At 53.3% G+C, this 19,740-nt stretch overlaps 1 protein-coding gene across 15 annotated transcripts in view; it reads left to right on the top strand.

The window, feature by feature from the left end:
* NCKAP5L (NCK associated protein 5 like) overlaps positions 1–6,624 on the top strand; it is a 30,546-nt gene extending 23,922 nt beyond the window's left edge. For 10 of the 15 annotated variants that reach the window (XM_067696461.1, XM_067696453.1, XM_067696456.1 and 7 more), the window contains 5 exons: positions 471–3,100; positions 4,061–4,223; positions 4,484–4,565; positions 4,915–5,441; positions 5,743–6,624. In XM_067696461.1, the coding sequence (XP_067552562.1) occupies positions 471–3,100; positions 4,061–4,223; positions 4,484–4,565; positions 4,915–5,441; positions 5,743–5,961 (3,621 nt within the window). In that variant the 3' untranslated portion in view covers positions 5,962–6,624. Of the gene's footprint in view, positions 1–470; positions 3,101–4,060; positions 4,224–4,483; positions 4,566–4,914; positions 5,442–5,742 lie in introns of those variants that run through there. The other 5 variants (XM_067696464.1, XM_067696452.1, XM_067696465.1 and 2 more) reach the window with 5 other exon arrangements.
* The last annotated feature ends 13,116 nt before the right edge of the window (positions 6,625–19,740 follow it).

Below are 19,740 nucleotides of genomic sequence, written 5' to 3'. Positions count from 1 at the left end.
TCTGCTTCTCCACGGGGATCAGCTCAGCAGGACAGCTGCCTGACCTGAGGAGGCCCGGGCTTGCCTGCAGCAACTGACTTAGGACTTGGCCACATCACATCCCTTTCTTGAGTCTGTGTTCTTTCTGGAGCCTGAGAAATGGACAGGCCTCCCTCCCCTGGGGCAAACATAGATACCAGGGTTGTAGGTGGTCAGTCCTGTTGACCCACAAATACTGGTAGCAAGTGGTGCTGAGATAACCAGAAAGGGAGATGGGTGCCCACCCAACCCGAGGTGTGCCAGGAAGGACAGCTGGGGTAACCCGGACTCAGAGACTCCTGGGGAAGCTTTCCAGCATATCCCAGAAGCTATCAGTTCCTTTTTGGGGACACAGACAAACCAGGCCAGCTCTGTTCCTGGCATACTCAGTTATGCCAGCTCGGGTCCCCGGCCTGCACACAGTCTCCTCCTCATGCCATTTCTCCCCCAAGGTGTGTTGGGAGCAGCAGCTGCGGCCAGGAGGCCCAGTACCCCCGGCCGCCCCACCCCCAGCGCTGGAGGCCCTATCCCCGTTCCTTCGAAAGAAAGCCCAGATCCTGGAGGTGCTGAGAGCCCTGGAAGAGACTGACCCCTTGCTTCTGTGCTCACCTGCCACCCCCTGGCCGCCTCCAGGCGAGGGTTCCGGCTCCCCAGAGCCCATCAATGGCGAGCTATGTGGCCCACCTCAGCCTGAACCCTCTCCCTGGGCCCCCTACCTGCTACTAGGTCCTGGTAGCCTGGGAGGCCTGCTGCACTGGGAGCGCCTCTTAGGGGGCCCAGGGGAGGAAGAGAGTGCTGGGCGGCCCTGGGGCCCTAGTAGGGGCTTCCCACAGGCCCAGGGCACCGGTTCCGGGCCACCCTGCGCCCCAGGCAGCAGCTCCTCCTCCTCTTCTGATGAGGCAGGTGACCCCAACGAGGCACCCAGCCCTGACACCCTGCTCGGGGCCCTGGCCCGCAAACAGCTGAACCTGGGCCAGCTCCTCGAGGACACGGAGTCTTACCTACAGGCCTTCTTGGCCGGGGCCGCTTGCCCACTCAGCGGGGAACAGCCGGGTCCCAGGCAGCCATCCTCCCCAGACCAGGGGCCCCCACAGCTGTCCAAGTCCAAAGGCCTCCCCAAGTCAGCTTGGGGAGGGGGTACCCCGGAGGCCCACAGGCCGGGCTTTGGTGCTACCTCAGAGGGCCAGGGGCCTCTCCCCTTCCTCAGCGTGTTCATGGGTGCAGGGGACGCCCCCCTGGGCTCACGGTCTGGCCACCCCCACTCCTCATCTCAGGTGAAAAGCAAGCTCCAAATTGGCTCCCCTTCTCCCGGGGAAGCCCAAGGACCCCTTCTGCCCTCTCCAGCCAGAGGCCTCAAGTTTCTAAAGCTGCCTCCAGCCTCAGAGAAGGTACCCAGCCCAGGGGGCCCCCAGCTCAGCCCCCAGCTCCCCCGGAACTCCCGAATCCCCTGTCGGAACAGTGGCTCAGACGGCAGCCCCTCCCCGCTGCCGGCCCGCAGGGGTCTGGGCGGAGGAGAGCTGTCCCCAGAGGGGGTGCAGGGTCTGCCCACCAGCCCGTCACCCTGCCCCACAACCCCAGATTCTGCACAGCTCAGACCTCCCCAGCCAGCCTTGTCCACTACGCTTTCCCCGGGACCAGTGGTGTCTCCTTGCTATGAGAACATTCTGGACCTTTCCCGGAGCACCTTTAGGGGGCCTTCCCCAGAGCCACCTCCATCCCCGCTGCAGGTGCCCACCTACCCACAACTAACTCTGGAGGTGCCACGGGCCCCTGAGGTCCTCAGAAGCCCTGGAGTCCCCTCCAGCCCTTGCCACCCAGAATCCTGCTCCTATGAGAGTGCCCAGGAGAAGAGTTTGGACAAGGCAGGCTCGGAGTCTCCCCACCCTGGCCGCAGGACCCCCGGCAGCTCGTCCAAGAAAACTGGTCAGGGGCCGGGCCGGCGACCTGGGGATCCTGGCTACACACCTCTGCGGGACAGATTAGCAGCCCTGGGGAAACTGAAGACTGGCCCCGAGGGGCCCCAGGGCCCAGAAAAGAATGGGGTGCCAGCTAGGCCTGGCACCGAGAAGGCCCGGGGAGGAGGGAAGTCAGGGGAGAGCACTGGAGACACAGCGCCCTCTGCCTCCAGGCCCCCTGAGCAGCCAGAAGCCAAGGGGGCCCTGCGGGGGGCCGTGGCCTTAGGCACAAGCAGCCTGAAGCAACAGGAATCTGGGCTCCTGGGGGACCCTGGGTCCCGAGTCTACTCTTCCCACTCCATGGGGGCCCGGGTGGACCTGGAGCCTGTCTCACCAAGGAGCTGCCTCACCAAAGTGGAGCTGGCCAAGAGCCGGCTGGCAGGGGCCCTGTGCCCCCAGGTACCCCGCACCCCTGCCAAAGTGCCAACCTCAACCCCCAGCCTCGGCAAGCCCAATAAGAGTCCCCATGGCAGCCCGACAAAGCTGCCTTCTAAGTCGCCCACCAAGGTGGTGCCCCGACCTGTGGCCCCACCAGCCACCAAGGAGGCCCCCAAGCCTGACAAGGGGAAGGGCCCACCCTGGGCAGACAGCAGCGGCACTACAGCCCAGCCCACACCCCCAGCACCTGGCCCTGCCGACCCAGGCCCAGGCCCTGAGGGGCGGGCCCCACACTCGGCCATTGAGGAGAAGGTGATGAAGGGCATCGAAGAGAACATGCTGCGGCTCCAGGGCCAGGAGCGGGCCCCCGGCACCGAGGCCAAGCACCGCAACGCTAGCAGCATCGCCAGCTGGTTCGGCCTTAAGAAGAGCAAGCTGCCAGCGCTGAACCGCCGCACAGAGGCCGCCAAGGGCAAGGAAGGGGCTGGCGGGGGCTCCCCGCTCCGGAAGGAGGTCAAGATGGAAGCCCGGAAGCTGGAGGCCGAGAGCCTCAACATCTCCAAGCTAATGGCCAAGGCGGAAGACCTGCGCCGGGCACTGGAGGAGGAGAAGGCCTACCTGAGCAGCAGGGCCCGGCCACGGCCCGGGGGACCAGCGCCAGGGCCCGGTGTAGGCCTGGGGCAGGTGCAGGGCCAGCTGGCCGGCATGTACCAGGGTGCGGACACCTTCATGCAGCAGCTGCTCAACAGGTGAGAGCCTGGGACCAGCTGGCAGGGGCTTGGTGGCTGGGGGCCCTTTTCCCTACACAGGCATCCCTGGGGTTGGGACTGCCTTTCCCAGGAACTGGGGCTTCCCAGAGGTCAAAGGGTGTAGGAGGTCAAATGAAATGGCACCAAAGCATCTTGAGGGTTAACGGCCTGGCCCAGAGGAGAGACTGGGGCCTCGAACAAGGGGCCAGGGGTTTGTGTCCCAGCTCCCCTCTTCTGTGGCTGGCTGATATTCAACTTGCTGAGACCCAGTTTCTCATTTGAGAAGAGTTAACAGTCCACATTTTCTTGGACTGTCTTGAGTCAGGTGAGGCAGCCTGTCTGAGGTGCAGCATTGCAGTAGTTAAGGGAGTGCTAGTACCTAACTGGGCTGATGCAGGTCTTCTCCCTCCGGGGTTTTCTATCCTGTAGAAAAAGGAGGGCTCCCTTCCCATCTTGCCCTTTGGCACCTGCCACAGACTCGGCAAAAGGAGCTGTGGTTTAGAGAAGGGGCTACCCCATCTTGGGGTTGCTGTGTCTGGGCCAGGTAAGGCAGAATGTCCTCAGGAATCGGGCTCCAGGTAGGGTGTGGTTTGGACAGCAAGTGCGCTCAAAGTCAGCTGGGGTAGGCAGGGTGTGTCGCGTGTGGACCAGTATGTGACCAAGTTTGCTCTCTACCGGCAGACATTGTCGGAGAGGTCTCTAGGCTTGACCCTGAGTAGCTTTGGGGGAGTTCTCCCATATTCCCTGCCCCTGCTGATCCTCTGGAGTTTTCCCTGGGGTCTTGGCCTGTTCCTGGTGTCAGGAGAGGTTGATGTGGGAAGCCACCAGGGATATGTCCTCTTCCCCAGGGGCAGGGAGCAGTGGGTGCCTCACTAGGCCCAGCACCATTGGAGGGAGGGAGGCCAGAATGTGTGAGTGGGCTCAGGCCTCCCTCACAGCAATCTGCACTGCTTCCCCTAGGGTGGATGGCAAGGAGCTGCCCCCCAAGAGCTGGCGGGAGCCCAAACCTGAGTATGGCGATTTCCAACCAGTGTCCTCTGACCCCAAGAACCCCTGGCCGGCCTGTGGGCCCCGAAATGGCCTGGTGGGCCCTCTTCAGGGCTGCGGAAAACCTCCTGGGAAGGTAAGTTCCTGGGGTGCAGGCTGGGTGGAGGGCCTGGCTCTGTGGCCCTGCCAGGTCTCTTACCGCCTGGGGGGCTCCCCTTCCCTGGGACCTGGAAGCTGCTGGATGCCTTTCTGGTCTCCGAGGAGAATGGGGAGGGGAGAGGGCCTCCTGAGGGCTGGCAGGTTGCCAGGACTCTCAGACCCATACTCCAAGGATCCTGATGGAGGGGATTAGGGTGGAGGAGGAATGGGCTCTGAGGTCTCCTGTACCCTGTACAGCCAAGCAGCGAGCCGGGGAGGCGGGAAGAGATGCCCTCAGAGGACAGTCTGGCTGAGCCAGTGCCCACTTCACATTTCACAGGTCAGCAGGGTCAAGGGCCAAGGCTGGGACCTGCCCCTTACCCCCTGCTTGCTTTACTCCTTCCTGTCACCACGGCAGGTGCCAGGCCCTATAGCATCTGGGTGCCAAGCATCAGTGGGCACTGGGGATGCACAGGAATAAATCCCTCCCAGCCTAATAGGGTACCTGCCCCGCCCTCTTCCCCAGGACTAGGGGAGGTGGGGCAGGGCAGGCAGGGATGACTGAGCCGGTGGGGCCAGGAGGGGCCCTGACCAAGGGTGGGACCTGGGCAGGGGCAGAAAGCCAGAAGAAAGCAGAGGGGCTGAGCCGTTTGCAGCTTCACATCCCTGACTTCCCCTCCCCTCCCCAGCCTGTGGCTCTTTGACTCGAACTCTGGACAGTGGCATTGGGACCTTCCCGCCCCCAGACCATGGCAGCAGTGGGACCCCCAGTAAGAATCTTCCCAAGACCAAGCCACCACGGCTGGAGCCCCCAGCCGGGGTGCCCCCAGCTCGGCCCCCACCCCTTACCAAAGTCCCCCGCCGTGCCCACACACTGGAGCGTGAGGTGCCTGGCATAGAGGAGCTGCTGGTGAGCGGGCGGCACCCCAGCATGCCGGCCTTCCCCGCCCTGCTCACCGCTGCTCCGGGCCACCGGGGCCATCAGACCTGTCCCCACGGTGAGTGCCTGGGCAGGGGGGTGGGCCTCTCTGGGAGCTCCACCCACCACCCACCTTCCCCTTGTCCCTGCATAGATCCTTGTGAAGACCCAGGTCCTCCTGCTCCTGTCCAGCTGGCCAAGAACTGGACCTTCCCCAACGCGAGGGCAGCCAGCGGCTCCTCTGACCCTTTCCTATGCCCACCCCGACAACTGGAGGGGCTGCCCAGGACCCCCATGGTGAGCATGGCCGAAGGGGAAAAGGGAACAGCACTGGAGGGCAGGAGGGAACGACATGGGGTGAGGTACAGCCCTGTCCGGGAGGAGGACTGAGTGGGCAGCCCACCCCCCACCCCCACCTTCTCACACCCCTCTTGGGGAAAGGGCTTCTCTCCCTTCCGGAACCTTGGTGGGACTGTGGGACTGTGCTCAGTCGCGCCTCCAGCCTGCTTCCTCTGCAGCGCCCCCGTCAGGTGGGCAGAGCCTCTCAGGCGGGGAGGGGTGAGAGGAGCTTCCTCCCGAGCCTTCCCTCCTTCCCCAGGCCCTGCCCGTGGACGTGGACGGAAAGCGGAGCCTGGAGCCCAGCCGCCCAGCTCCTGCGCCCCAGGGCCCAGCGTTTGGGGGGAGCCGCACCCCCAGCACATCGGACGTGGGCGAGGAAGGGAGAGTGGCCAGTGGGGGTCCCCCGGGGCTGGAGACCTCAGAGTCTCTCAGTGACTCACTCTACGACTCGCTGTCCTCCTGCGGGAGTCAGGGCTGAGCGGTTGCAGTGACCACGCCCCGCTCTGGCGTCGGAGACCGCGGACTGGGCCGGCTCGCCTCACGCCCCGCCCTGAAGGGACCAAGGAGGTAGATGGACAAGAAGGTGAAGGGGGTCCCCGGCACACCCCACTGCCCGCCGCTGCTGTGGAGGAGATGACCGCTCTCAGCTCAGGGAGAGACCCCACCCTTGGTCCCTTCTCTCACCCAGAGTAAGGCTCTTCCTCTGCGGGACTGGGGGTTCGAGGCCGCTGTGTCCCGGCCCCCAGCTCCCACTTCAGGCTGAGCCATCTTGTGGTGCTGGGCTTCCTGCCCACCAGCCGTGCCATCTCCACCCACCCTGGCAGCTCCCCTGCCTCAGAAGCCCCGTGCTGGTGGAGTTCAGGGGCGAGGGGTCAAGTTGCCTTCTCTCTGTCTGCCCTGGCCCTCCCCGCTGTCTGGATGGTGCTGCCCTCTCCTGCCCCATGTCTTGGGGGCCCATTTGTTGTCTTTTTTGTTGTGTTTTTTTTTATATTAAAGCACCTGGCCCAGTCTCCACCCGCCCGCGCCCCCTCCTCCCATCCCCACACTGCGGTTAATTTATCTGTTGTTAAAAAACGCGGCTGCTCTGCTTCCAGCCTCTGCTTCTGCCGTATCCCTAATAAAACGTGGAGGCCCCTCCCTGCCCCTGACTCAGCTCATTCTGTGGGAGGACTCAGGGATGGACAGGCAGGTGGAGACTGCGTGGGCACCGGGGTGCAGGACTCCAGGGCCCTGGACTCTGCTCCAGGCTCCCTTGTGAGGCAGCTCCCTCCACCAGGGCCACTGACTGGAGTCACCCTAGAAGGTAACTAAGGGTTGGGGAAGTGGGGTCTGTTTAGACCTGGAATGGTGCCTGGGGGTGGGGAAATTCCCCTGGCACAGAGCTTGGGTGGGGCAGAAGGCTGGGCTGCCCCTCGGAGAGAAGATGGGGAGGGCGTCTTTGGGCGTGCGCTCAAACACTGGACATACCAGCTCAGGTGGGACGTGCATCTGAGCTTCAGGGGCCCAGGAGTAGACAGAGTTAAGTGTCCACACCTCCCGTTGTCGTGAAGTGAGGCGTAACTGGGCCTCCAACTTGCCGCCTTCTAGTCTCTCCACGGACTTTGGGCTTTCCTCAGAGCTTCTTGCCCCTATTTCTACCTCAGATTTCAGCCAGAAGTTCCCCTGGCTCTCGAATTCTCACTTTAGGATGGGGAGGCCAGGAATGAGGCTGTGTGGAAGGGTCTCCGTGTGACGTGAGAAGGCCATGGGGTGAGTGGTTGTCGCCCTCCAGCCCTTGGATTTCCTGTTAGACGTGGAGTTGGACAGTGACCTGAAGGTGACCCAGGTGGCCCCAGCCCATCTCACACTGGCCAGTCAAGTTGGGCCTATGGGAAGGCCTCCTTCCGGCCCAGGTTGCAAGATGTGGGGTGACTCGTCCAGAGCATACCCCCTGCCGTTGTCTGCACTCACCGCCGCCCCATGACATACCGTCTGGAGGCCACCTGGGCATCATGCATGCTTAACACCCCTGGCCTTGTGGCTGGGACTCTGGACAGTTCATCATGGAGATAGGGGGCCCTGTACTGAATACATGGTCTTTGTTGACATCACAGGCTTGCCAAGCTGAGGTAAGGGGTGCCTGGACAGGGAGTAGTGCTGGGCCTGTTCACAACTCGGTTATACCACTGGATGCTGTCCTGTACTCTGACCAGCCCAAGGAAGGTCAGGGGCGGGGAGGTTGTTAACGCCTCCCTTTATACTAGCTCCTTCCAGCAGTGTTTCTCCAGCCCTGAATGGTCCAGAGAGCAGTGAAAGAACTCCCCGTTAAATACCTACCATATTGCCAGCCTCCTGTTTCATTTCATAGATGAAGACATTGAAGCTCGAAAACATTCAATGGGGGAATTTCTTGGTGGTCCAGTGGTTAAGACTCTGTGCTCCCAGTGCAGGGGCATGGATTCGATACCTGGTGGGGGAACTAAGAGCCTGCATGCCACATGGCGCAGCCAAAAAAAATAATAATAAATATTCAGTGATTTTCCAAGGCTGAGAAATGATGGAGCCTGGTGGGAGTGATTCTTTTTGGGTGTGTAACTTTGCTCTCTTCTGCCAGGACTTTAATCTCCTCCTCCCTTTTTGGCCTTGGATCACTTCTGAGGGGCAGGGCTGGAGAGCACTGGACTGGGCGTCAAGAGTCTTTCTTAGCCACTGAGTCTGGTTCTGTGGGGAAAGTTACATCCCTTCTCTGGGCCTTGGTTTTCCTTATCTATGGACGATTGGGAAATTGGACCAGACCAGCTTTCTCATCAGCTCTCTGCTCTTCCCACCCCTCTCCCAACCTGGCCATTTTCCCTCCTGTTTCCCTTAGTTGATGTCATCATTGAGGAAATTAACACGACTTAGAGAAGTGTCGAGTCAGACATCTTGATTTTCTTCAAATGTCAGGATCGCATTTTCTTCTATCTTCTGCTTCCAGGTAGCTATGCCACTGTCCCTTCTGCTTTTAGGGGCCTAAGGATGTTATTACCAAGCTGCTGATCTCTGCCTCTTGCCAGGCGGGCTTAAAGAAGTCTACATCCTTCTCTTAACTTTTTATTTCTTGGTTTCTTAAGCCCTTCATTCTGTTTGAACCTGATGCATTACCTCATTTCCTTGTTAAAACAGAATTGTTCGCCTACAGGATATTTATCCTACTTCCTTTCCGGGAAGGAGCTTGGCATGGTGGGTTCAACTCTGGACTCCACCTCCTACAAGCTGAGACCAAGGATCCATGCATGTTTCTGTCACCAGGGTCTGCTCAGTCTGCTGCTGGGCTCTGTCCTGCAGTGATTGCAAATGCAAGGTGGCCTCTTCGGCCCCAGGGCAACGTGGGCCACCTGAGAAAAAGCTCACTGCCAGTCACCAGGGCAGAGTAGCATCAGCCATACTTGGTACCTGGAGCCAGCCCTTCCCTACCAACCATTCCAAGGCGGGCAGCTCTCGTCCCTAGGTCCCCTAGTGTGCTGCTAAGGGGTGCTGGGCCCAGACAAGCCACCCCCGGCGCACATGGCTGTGTGTGCCCTCCACACAAACAGAATATTCCATCTGAAATAATTCTGTGGCAGGGGACACACAGGTGAGTTCAAGACACTCCCAGGAAACCAATTTCTCTTTGTACTTCAGGGAAGGGTTTGGCTAAAAGACCACTTGATCCTCTCACTATGGCAGGACACTTCATATCTCAGTTTGCAACATCTGCTTGCAGAGTTAAGGTGACCTCACTTTTTTCTCCATGAACAATGGGTGAATGTTTGCCTTACCATTGTGTATGACCCTTTCTGCTGGATTTCCCAGACAAAAGAAGCCCAAACTTTCAGACCCCCCTACCTTGTCCCCCACAAATGTCATCAAGTCATCAGCAAAAGACTATAAAAAGGTTCCAGATTCCACCTTAATGGGTACCCTGTCTCTTGCAGGAAATGTCCCAAAATGTTAACTGAGGTTTTCTGTGGGTTGCCAGTGGTTTTTATTTTCTTCTTCACCCTCTTCTAGATTTTCTACAAATAGTGTTTTGTTTCCTTTATCAAAAAGTTTTTAAAGGAAACAGTCATTCTCTGCAGCAAATTCTAGGTATGTATCCCCTTCTATAGTCCTGGGTGAGTTAATTCAAGCATATAAGTAATTTTTTTTAAGACATATGTTTTTTTTTTTTTTTTTTTTTTGCGGTACGCGGGCCTCTCACTGTTGTGGCCTCTCCCGTTGCGGAGCACAGGCTCCGGACGCGCAGGCCCAGCGGCCATGGCTCACGGACCCAGCCACTCCGCGGCATCTTGCCGGACCGGGGCACGAACCCACGTCCCCCGCATCGGCAGGCAGACCCCCAACCACTGCGCCACCAGGGAAGCCCGACATATGAATTTAAAGTAAGTATAGGTGAGCATTTCTTTGATCTTGGGGTAAGGAAGATCTTTTTTAAAAACCTTCTTTTGTAATTATTAAAGACATAGATTATAAAAGTGCATGTTCATGGTCTAAAAACTAATTGAGATTGAATAGAATATTCATATAAGGAAGAGGAAGTCTCTCATATTCCAACTCCCAGTCTTACTCCCCAGACATAACCCAAGTTGATTGGAATTCCTTTCAAATCACTTTTTTTTTTCCTTTGAGAATTATGTTTTATTCGGTGGACATTCTGAGGACTTCAAGTCCAGGAGACAGTCTCTCAGATAGCTCTAAGGGATAGCTCCCTCAAATTGCTTTTTAAATGCACAAACACACAGAGTATGTTTATGTTGACCTTTTATTAGACAATGAGATTATTCTATAATTACTGATCTGCTTCTTTCAGCACTTACTAATGTATCTTGGAGATCTTTCCAAAGCCCATGAATATCCATTAGGATAATATCCATTATCCTACACGGTCTTCCATTGTATGGGTGTGCAATGTTTACGTGTTTTCCCATGACAAACAATGCTGCAGTGAACGTTGCATATGTGTCTTTGGCCACTCTTGTGTATTTCCATAAGATAAATTCCTATAAATGGAATTGCTGCATTATAGAATATGCTTAATTTAAAAACTTTTATAGGTATTAGCAAATTGCGCTTCGTCGACAATGTATAAGTGAGACTATCTTCTACATCATTGAGTAGTATCAAATTTTTTTTTTTGATTTATTTTTGGCTGTGTTGGGTCTTCATTTCTGTGCGAGGGCTTTCTCTAATCGCAGAAAGCGGGGGCCACTCTTCATCGCGGTGCGCAGGCCTCTCACTATCACGGCCTCTCTTGTTGCAGAGCACAGGTTCCAGACGCGCAGCCTCAGTAGTTGTGGTGCACGGGCTTAGTTGCTCCGCGGCAAGTGGGATCTTCCAGGACCAGAGCTCGAACCCATGTCCCCTGCATTGGCAGGTGGATTCTTAACCACTGCGCCACCAGGGAAGTCCCAGAAGAACTTTTCTGATTGCTTTTATTTTCTCAAGGAAATAATCACGGTCATTGGCCAAGAGGAAGGATGGGAGAAAGAGTTGTTGGAGGTTTGAGAAGAGAGGAGATAGAATGAGTAGTTATCTAGGAGCTCAAAAGTTAGTGAATAGGCTAGAGAATATAGCAGGATTACCAGGCAGCGTGAAGGGTCCACTTTAGGTGATTAGGAATTAAAAGTGAGACTTACTAATATGAATGTGTTGGGGGGGTTTTCTCCTGCCATATTAGGTACTGAATAGGGAGCAAGTTGGATTAGCCAGGGCTGCCAATTTGCCAAATAAGTGCAACAAAGAGAGAGAGGCAAGGGAATCGAAGATACATGCATGGAAGCAATTCTGTTAACTGGCTGTGGGCTTTACACTGGTTAAAGAGGGAAGAGAGAGCAATAAAGGAGAGAGGCATGAAGGGAGGTAGAATCAGTAGATTGAAGGTACTGGTGGAATCAAAAGAGTTTTGAAGATAAAGTACTAGGGGGAATGAGTTGGAAAGACGTTGGGAAGAAAAGAGGTGATAGTCAGAGGATGGGATGCGTGAAACTGAGATTATGGGAGAATGGGAGATGTTATGGGTTGAATTGTGTCTCTCCCCTCCTTAAAAAATATTGAAGTCCTAAACCCCAGTACCTTGGGAAATGCCCTTACAGAAGTAATCAAGTTAAAATGAGGTCATCTGAGTGGGCCCTAATCCAAAATGACTGATGTCCTTATAAAAAAGGGGAAAATTGGACACAGGGAGAATGCCACGTGAACATGATGGCAGAGATCAGGGTGAGGCATCTGCAAGCCAAGGAATGCCAGCGATTGCCAGCAAACCACCAGAAGCTAGGGGAGAGGGCTGAGAGGAACAGATTCTTCTTCAACAGCCCTCAGAAGGAAGCAACCCTGCTAACTAACACCTTGATCAGACTTGTAGCCTCCAGAACTGTGAGCAAGTTAATTTCTGGTTTTTGAGCCACCCAATCTGTGACACTTTGTTACGGAAGCCCTGGGACACTAATACAGAAGGGTTGCAGTTGTGGGTAATGAGAAGGACCAGGGGATGACCATGGGAGTGAGTGGCTCAGATAGGGTAGAGGGCAAGGTCATTGGAAAAGAGGTCATGGAATGCAGAGGCCAAAGTACTGGGAGGATTACCTCTGTAGATATTGAGAGCTCTCAGAATTAGGACAGAATTAGCATCAGAGGGGGTGACAGTGAGGCAGGAGCCAAAACCTCAAGAAATAAGAGGAAGTAACCCAGAGATTGATAGACAAGTGGAAAAGAGGGACATGATGGGTGGAATTGTCCATTGACATGAGATTCAAAGCTGAGGGACTTTAGGGAAGAAAAACGGTCTGAAAGCACTGAGGAGTACAGAGGGTGCCTACACACCCGCTGGCCTTATGGCACAGGGGCTGAGGGAGAGACAGCAGTGCCCACTTGAGAGGTCTGCAGGGAGGGCGTCCTCAGGGAAAGCCAGGAGGTCAAAGGGAACATTCGAAGAGGCTGTGTCCATGAGAAGTTTGCTGATGAAGAGCCATGAGCTTGAGAGGACCCAGTGGAAGGGTTTCGGGAGACGGGAACAGAGCAGGGAATGTGCAGGGCTGTGCGGATCAGAGTGTGGGAGACAAGGGGTCATCCGCGTCAAGAGGATAGACTACAAAATATGGTGGCATGTTTATCAAGTTACCACAGAGGGACTCTTTTTTCACTGTAACCTTTTATACCTTTTGAATTTCATACCATGTGCCTGGGGAAAGTGGTGATGATGCGGAATGGTCACTGCAGACAGAGCAGAGGGACCAGGGTAAGGACAAGTCAAGGATTTTTCAAAGGAGGCTGGAGCCCAACGGAGGCTGAGAAGCAGAAACGTCCAGTGGCACAATCTGCAGGAAAGTGGGATTTCTGTGGTTCCTGTTTCTTCTCTTAGCAGGTGCAGAGGCCTGGTTCTAGGACTAGAAAAGGAAGATGGTGGGCTTAGTGCAAGGATGGGCTTTGTTGAGGTGGCTGGCGATGTCATCCACCATAGGCTCCAGCCTGAGCAATAATAATAACGTATAAGAGCAAACACACACACAGCATTTACAGTGTGCCAGGCACTGTTCTAAGTGCTCACACATATTAATTCAGTCCATCCTCACCACAACCTTTTTAGGTAGGTATTTATCCCTATTTTAATATGAGAGTGAGGCTCAGAGAGCTTACGTAAGCTGCCCAAGGTCAAAGCTTGTCTGTGGAAGACCTGTGATTCAAACCCAGGCAGTCCAGCTCCAGAGTCTGCATTAAACAAAGACAGAGGTTATGCCTGAGGGGCCTTGAAAGGAGCAGGATAAAGTGGAGGGGTTAAGGGGGCAGGACTGGAGTTTCAATGCACCCAGAATGCAAGGGAGAGAGCATGCGAGAGCTGGGACGTTGTGGGCTGTGGGCTGAGACTGGAAGAGTAGACTTCGATACTCTGAGGCTAGCTGAAATGAGCCGGAAGTGAAAGCCCTGGGAGGCGTGAAGATCGAGGAACCGGGCAGTGGGTGGCGGAGGGCCACCCACAGGAGCACAGGAGTTGAACACGGGTCTCTGGTAAGCGCCGCGGATGATTCCTGCGGGAGGGTGAGTGGGCAAGGAAGAGTCCGAGCAGAGGGCAGCTGGGACCTAAGGTGGCAGAAGCCACCAGAAAATAGGGTTTCCGTCGTTAACTCGTAGGGTAGCTAACAGGGTAGCACTGGGGGCCTTCTCTAAGGCAGAAGCGATCCAAGGAGTTATTTAAAAGCCTCAAAGTCAAGTATGCCGCATATGTTCTTTGTTTGAGATTCTTCAACTTGAAAAGAAAAAAATCATTTCCTACGGAACAGTCGGAAAATACATGGCCACCAGGTGGCGCAATAGCGGCAGCGCCCACCTAAGAGGTTTGCAGGCCTGAAGTGCCACTCTGTGGCGAGAAGACGAGATGCAGGGTCCCCTCCCTTCACCCCTGGTGACCATCACACCGCATCCTGGCTACTGTCTCCCCACACCCAATACACGCGTTGCACAAAGTACAGAGAACATGAATATGTGGACTTGGACGGACATAAACTGTCCCTGTCAGAGTCTGTTTCACCTGGAACCTCCCTCGCCAGTCCAGCACCAGCTGGACCTCAGGGTGGGCAATTTTCCCACAGCCAGTCCCAAGGCAGGCAGCGTTGGCAAGGGAGCAGAAGGAACTCTGGGCCTGGTTTGCCTCTCTCTTCCTGCCCCTTCTGAAGTCAGGACACTCTGCAGGGGCCCTTGCGCCCCACGCCGGGCCTCCCCTTTCATTCCTTCATCTCCTCATGCACCCACACTGTTGTTCACACAAGGAACATTCACCAGGCACCTAGTAGGTGTGAACACTGAGCTAACTAAACCAGGGACCCAGGGATAAATGTGGCATGTCCCAGCCCTTGGGACTCACAGTTCTAGTGGGTGATGCCAGTCACTGGGTGACGGATCGTAGGAGAGCGCAGGTAGTGCTCTGATGGAGGGTGCCCGGATGCTGTGGAGACCCCAGAAGGGGCTAAAGCCCAGTCTTGGGGGCTCAGAGAAGGCTTCCTAGATGAGGTGGTATCAAAACTAAGAACTGCAGGGTGGGTATGATGAGTCAGGCCAAGTGGGTGTGGGTAAGAGTTCTAGGCAGAAAAATAAAAATACCAAGGCCTAGCAGTGAGGGATCAAATGGAACATTCTAGCGTAAATATGAGTGTATTATGGCTGGAGGACTAAAAGATAAGAGGACAGAGGTAAGCAGGAGACTTGAATGTATGATGGGAAGTTTGGACTTTATCCTGACAGCAAAAATGAGTCATTGAAAAGTTCAGTGCTCGCCATCAGAAAGATTCGTCTAGAAATAGTGTGCAGAGTGCACGGGAGAGACCCAAGGCTGGGTACTCGGAGGCCGGTGAGGAGGCTGGAGCAATATTCCAGGCAAGATTCAGTAGGGCCTGCACCTAGGCAGCAGGAGTTGAGTTTGAGGGTAGTGCACAGATTTAAAAGATTTCCATATGCTCCTTAAATGGTGAGGTTCCTGGAATTCCACTGGGCTCACTCCATCTTCATAAAATAATGCCTTTGAGATGCACCTGAGTTGTCTGTATCTATAGCTTTTCCTTTCTATTGCAGAGTAGCATTCCATCGCTACTCTGCATGTATTTACATGCATGTATTAGTTAGTGTGTACATTCCCCTGTTGAAGGATGTTTGGATCGTTTCCAGTTTTTGGCTATTACAAATAAAGCTTCTCTGAACATTCTGTTCAGATTTTTGCGTGGATACAAATTTTTATTTCTCTAGGATAAATACCCAGTAGTGCAATCGCTACGTTGTGTGGTTAATACATGTTTAATTTTAGAAGAAACTGCCAGTTGTTTTCCAGAGGTTGTACCATTTTACCTCACCGCTTGGCAGTGTGAGGGATCCAGTGGCTCCACTTCTCATCAGTACTTGGTTTTATCACAATTAACAAAAAAAATTTTAGCCATCCTCATCAGTGAGTGTATAGTGGTATTTCGTGGTTGACTTCATTTGCATTTGCCTAACACCTAATGAGGTTTAAGAGCTTTTCATGTGCTTATTTGCTATTTGTGTATCTGTTTTGGTGAAGTGTCTGTTCAAGGAGCTGACTCGTTCGTATGGGTTTAAAATGTGCCGAGTCATCCACATGTCTATCCCTGACTTCTCCCCGAGCTTCAGATTTATATGCAAAGGCCTCCTGGCACCTTTGTGGAAATCCCTGATGGTGGCCTCCCCACCCCCAGTCCTGGGCTTCCCCAGTGGAAGAGCTAAGGCTTGGAGGATTTACTACGCGCCAAACACCGTACTAAGTGCTTTCTTTACATGTTTTAATTAACTTAATCCTCACAATCATCCTATGAGGTAAGTGTGTTTTTACCTCCATTTTACACATGGGAAAATGAGACACAGAAAGGCTGACTGAGTCTCCCAAGTTTGCAGAGCTGGCAAGTGGCTGGTAGGACCGTCCGGACACCTGAGAGTTACCCTAGATTCTTCTCTCTCTCCTCTCTGCATCTATTCATTCACTAAGGCCTGGACATTTCACCTCCTGAATATTTTATTTCATTGTCTACCTTCCTATCCTTATAACAACTGTTCTATTTCACACCATCTTTTCTCTTGCCTGGACCATTGCTAAGTACCTTTTTTTAAAAAACTATTATAGAAAATTTCAACCGTACAAAAAGGTAGAGAGAATAATACAGCGAATATGTCCATTGCCCAGCTACGACTAATATAAACTCATGACCATTCACTTCACCTATACCCTCCACTCCCTGCTGCCACCTAACCTCATTATTTATTTATTTATGGCTGCGTTGGGTCTTCGTTGCTGTATGCAGGCTTTCTCTAGTTGCAGCGAGCAGGGGCTACTCTTTGTTGCGGTGCACGGGCTTCTCATTGCAGCGGCTTCTCTTTTTGCAGAGCCCAGGCTCTAGGTGCGCGGGCTTCAGCAGTTGCGGCACGAGGCCTCAGTAGTTGTGGTGCACGGGCTTAGCTGCTCCACGGCATGTGGGATCTTCCGGGACCAGGGCTCGAACCCGTGTCCCCTGCATTGGCAGGCGGATTCTTAACCACTGCGCCACCAGGGAAGTCCCTAACTGTATTATTTTGAAGCGAATCTCAGACAGCATATTAATACATCTATAGATATTTCAGTATGCACCTCTAAAAGATAACTTTTAAAGAACATCATCACAATTACATGATTAGCAGTATTTATATTAATTATATTATATACTTAGCATTAGCAATACTTTAAATCCTCAACTATCTAGTCTGTGTTGGTATTAGTTATCTATTGCTGTGTAACTTAGTGGTTTAAAATAACAATAAACATTTACTGTCACTCAGTTTCTGTGGGTCAGGAATTCAGGAGCAGCTTAGCTAGTTCCGGCTCAGTGTCTCCTGAGATTGCAGTCACTTGAAAGCTTGACAGTTCCTGGAGGATCCGCTTTCCAGGTGGCTCAATCACACTGGCTGGCAATTCAGTGCTGGCTGTGGCTTGGGTCCCCTCTGCAAGCACTCTCCACGGGGCAGCTTGAACGGCCCTGATCCCATGCCTGGTTTCCCTCCTTCGCACCAGAGAGCCAAGGAGGAAGCTGCAATGCCCTTCATGACCAAGCTGCGTAAATCACACAGTTCTGCAGTGTTCGTCCCATTATAAGTACCAGCCTGCTTCCACGTAGAGGGTATGAATGCCAGGAGGCCAGGATTTTTGAGGGGTGGGTGGGCATCCTGGAGAATGGTTACCACAGGTTCAAGTTGCCCCAGTTCTCCCTCTCTCTCCCTCTCTCTCCTTTACAGTTGGTTTATTTGAATCAGGATCCAATTCAGGTCTACATCATTGCCATTTTCTTGATATGGCTCGTAAGTCTTAACCTCTAGGTTCCTTTCCCTCTATTGTTGTTGTTGTTTTTTAATTGCGTTCTTCCTTCTTCGCCTTTTCTTTTTCTTAAAAAAGAATCTAGGTTTGTCCTTACAGTTTTACTAGATTTTGTGGCTTGCATCCCCATTATGTCATTTAACGTGGTCCTCTGACCCGTCTTCCCTGTAAACTGGTACTTGATCTAGAATGTAATATGCCTGAGATTCAACTTTTTGGACGTGTTGCTTACTTCCATCAGGAGGCATATGTCAGCTTGTCTCTTAATATGATGTTGTTGGCTATTGATTATCATCTCCTAGCTTCATTATTTCGTCAGTTAAAATAGTGATACTAATCCTATAATTCCTTCATGTAATAGCTGGAGTACTTCTATAGAGAGAAACATATTTTTTAAAGATGTTGGGGGTAAGAGTTTATTAATTGATTTATTTATTTTTGCTGTGTTGGGTCTTAGTTTCTGTGCGAGGGCTTTCTCTAGCTGTGGCAAGCGGGGGCCACTCTTCATCGCGGTGCGCGGGCCTCTCACCGTCGCAGTCTCTCTTGTTGCGGAGCACAGGCTCCAGACGCGCAGGCTCAGTAGTTGTGGCTCACGGGCCTAGTTGCTCCGCGGCATGTGGGATCCTCCCAGACCAGGGCTCGAACCCGTGTCCCCCGCATTAGCAGGCAGATTCTCAACCACTGCGCCACCAGGGAAGCCCCTATAGAGAGAAACTTTTACTGACTTTTTGATTACCCTGAAGTACAGTTTATACAGAAAAGAAAGGATAAATGCTGCTGTTTATTGACGAAGTGACTGGTTTCTAGCATCCACCAAAGCTGACCAATATTTTAAAAATATCATGAACTTTTGAGTTTACTGATGCTCAAATTATCCCATCTTTGGCCAGGAGGAGCCTCTTTAGATTAGCCCCCGAGTCCTTCTGAATGATACTACAGTAGTCACCTTTGACAGCTCCTTTGCCTTCTGGCAGAACATTATGTTCCAGGTTCATCTTGTACATTTCCTGGGCCATTTCTCCAAGGAGCTCTGCTTCCTTTTCGTGAGACAGGAGAGAGATCACATCTGGGCAGTAGTGTATAATTGCCTTTCAACTAGCCCCTTTCCCCCAGTCTACTCTCTAGTCACCTGAGATGTGAGGACATAAATCTGACCATTCCCTTGCTCAAGAAGCCCTTCAGTGCTCTCTGCTGCCGTCAGGACAAGGCCAGCTCCTTAGCACCAAACAGCAGGCCCTCAGTTATCGTTTACCCCCCCCCCTTCTCATTTCCTACTGGTCCGCTCCGTAAAATTTACAACCCAGCAATCGCACTCCCAGCACTCCCCATGCTGAATCACACTCCTGTGCCTTTTCTCATACTAATCCCTTGACCTGAAAACACCCACTCCTACCACTGCCTTTCTAACCTCATCCCTTGTCTCACTTGACTCAATCTTCGAGATTTCACCTTAGTTCAGGTTATCATCTCCAACACACTTTTCCCTGAACCAGGAGCAGGGCTCTCTCTGTTATCCATGGCCCTGTGTTTACCTGTAAGAACTTAATGTCTACATGTAGCTCTCCTGCACTGCTCCGCCATGATGACTGAAAAGCAGTAACTATATCCACCTCTAGCCCCAGCATGGAGCACATTACCTGACACCAAGTGGACGCCCCCATCTGATCCCCTGCTTCATAGAACAGACCGTCTATTCTCCCAGCACAGACATCCTTCCACTTCTGCTGCCCACCGATGCCTTCCCCGCTCTAGCTCAGCCTGCAGGTCTGCTAGGCGTGGAACAAGCGGTGTGTTAACCTCTTCTGTTTAACTTGTGACTGATGGGCTAGTTGGGAGACTAAAAGGGAGCTCACTGCCCTGCTCTGGTTACAAAGATTGAGGGTGCAAAGATAGATAGTACCTGAAACACCTCACATTTCCTGCTCCACCTCAGCTGGGGCCTCAGCCAGGAGTCAGAGTAACAGGAAGCTGTTTACAATGAGGGTGACAACCAGAGGGCAAGTGTGACAAAATGGAGTAACCTGACTGTAATGCAAATTTTGGTTTATAATCACATATATAAACTCTATGAGGACAAGGATTTTTATATTTTCACTGATGATTTCTACCGTCGGGAATAGAGCCAGGCCCAGTGGGTGACCACAGATATTGCAGACCATGGTACTTGCAAAATGAGTGAATTGTCATGCTTTTTCCATTATGCATCCCCAAATGGCAAAGCTTGGCTGTATACTGGAACCAACTACACGTGCTGCTACCGTGAACCCCCTATGATAAAGGCTGGGTAGGAGGAGGACCAGAAAAAGGCCTGGGCTGTGTATGGAACAGAGAATATCCCCAACATCTGTGGCAAGCTGGGGCTACAGACTGAGAGGCCCAAGTGGGGGGTCTCTTTATTTCTATTCATACCTAGAGCAAACT

This window comes from Pseudorca crassidens, chromosome 11 (assembly GCF_039906515.1).
Source record: "Pseudorca crassidens isolate mPseCra1 chromosome 11, mPseCra1.hap1, whole genome shotgun sequence".
Taxonomy (NCBI): domain Eukaryota; kingdom Metazoa; phylum Chordata; class Mammalia; order Artiodactyla; family Delphinidae; genus Pseudorca; species Pseudorca crassidens.
Note: the sequence above shows the minus strand (reverse complement) of the source record. Positions and strands in the feature narration are given on the sequence as shown.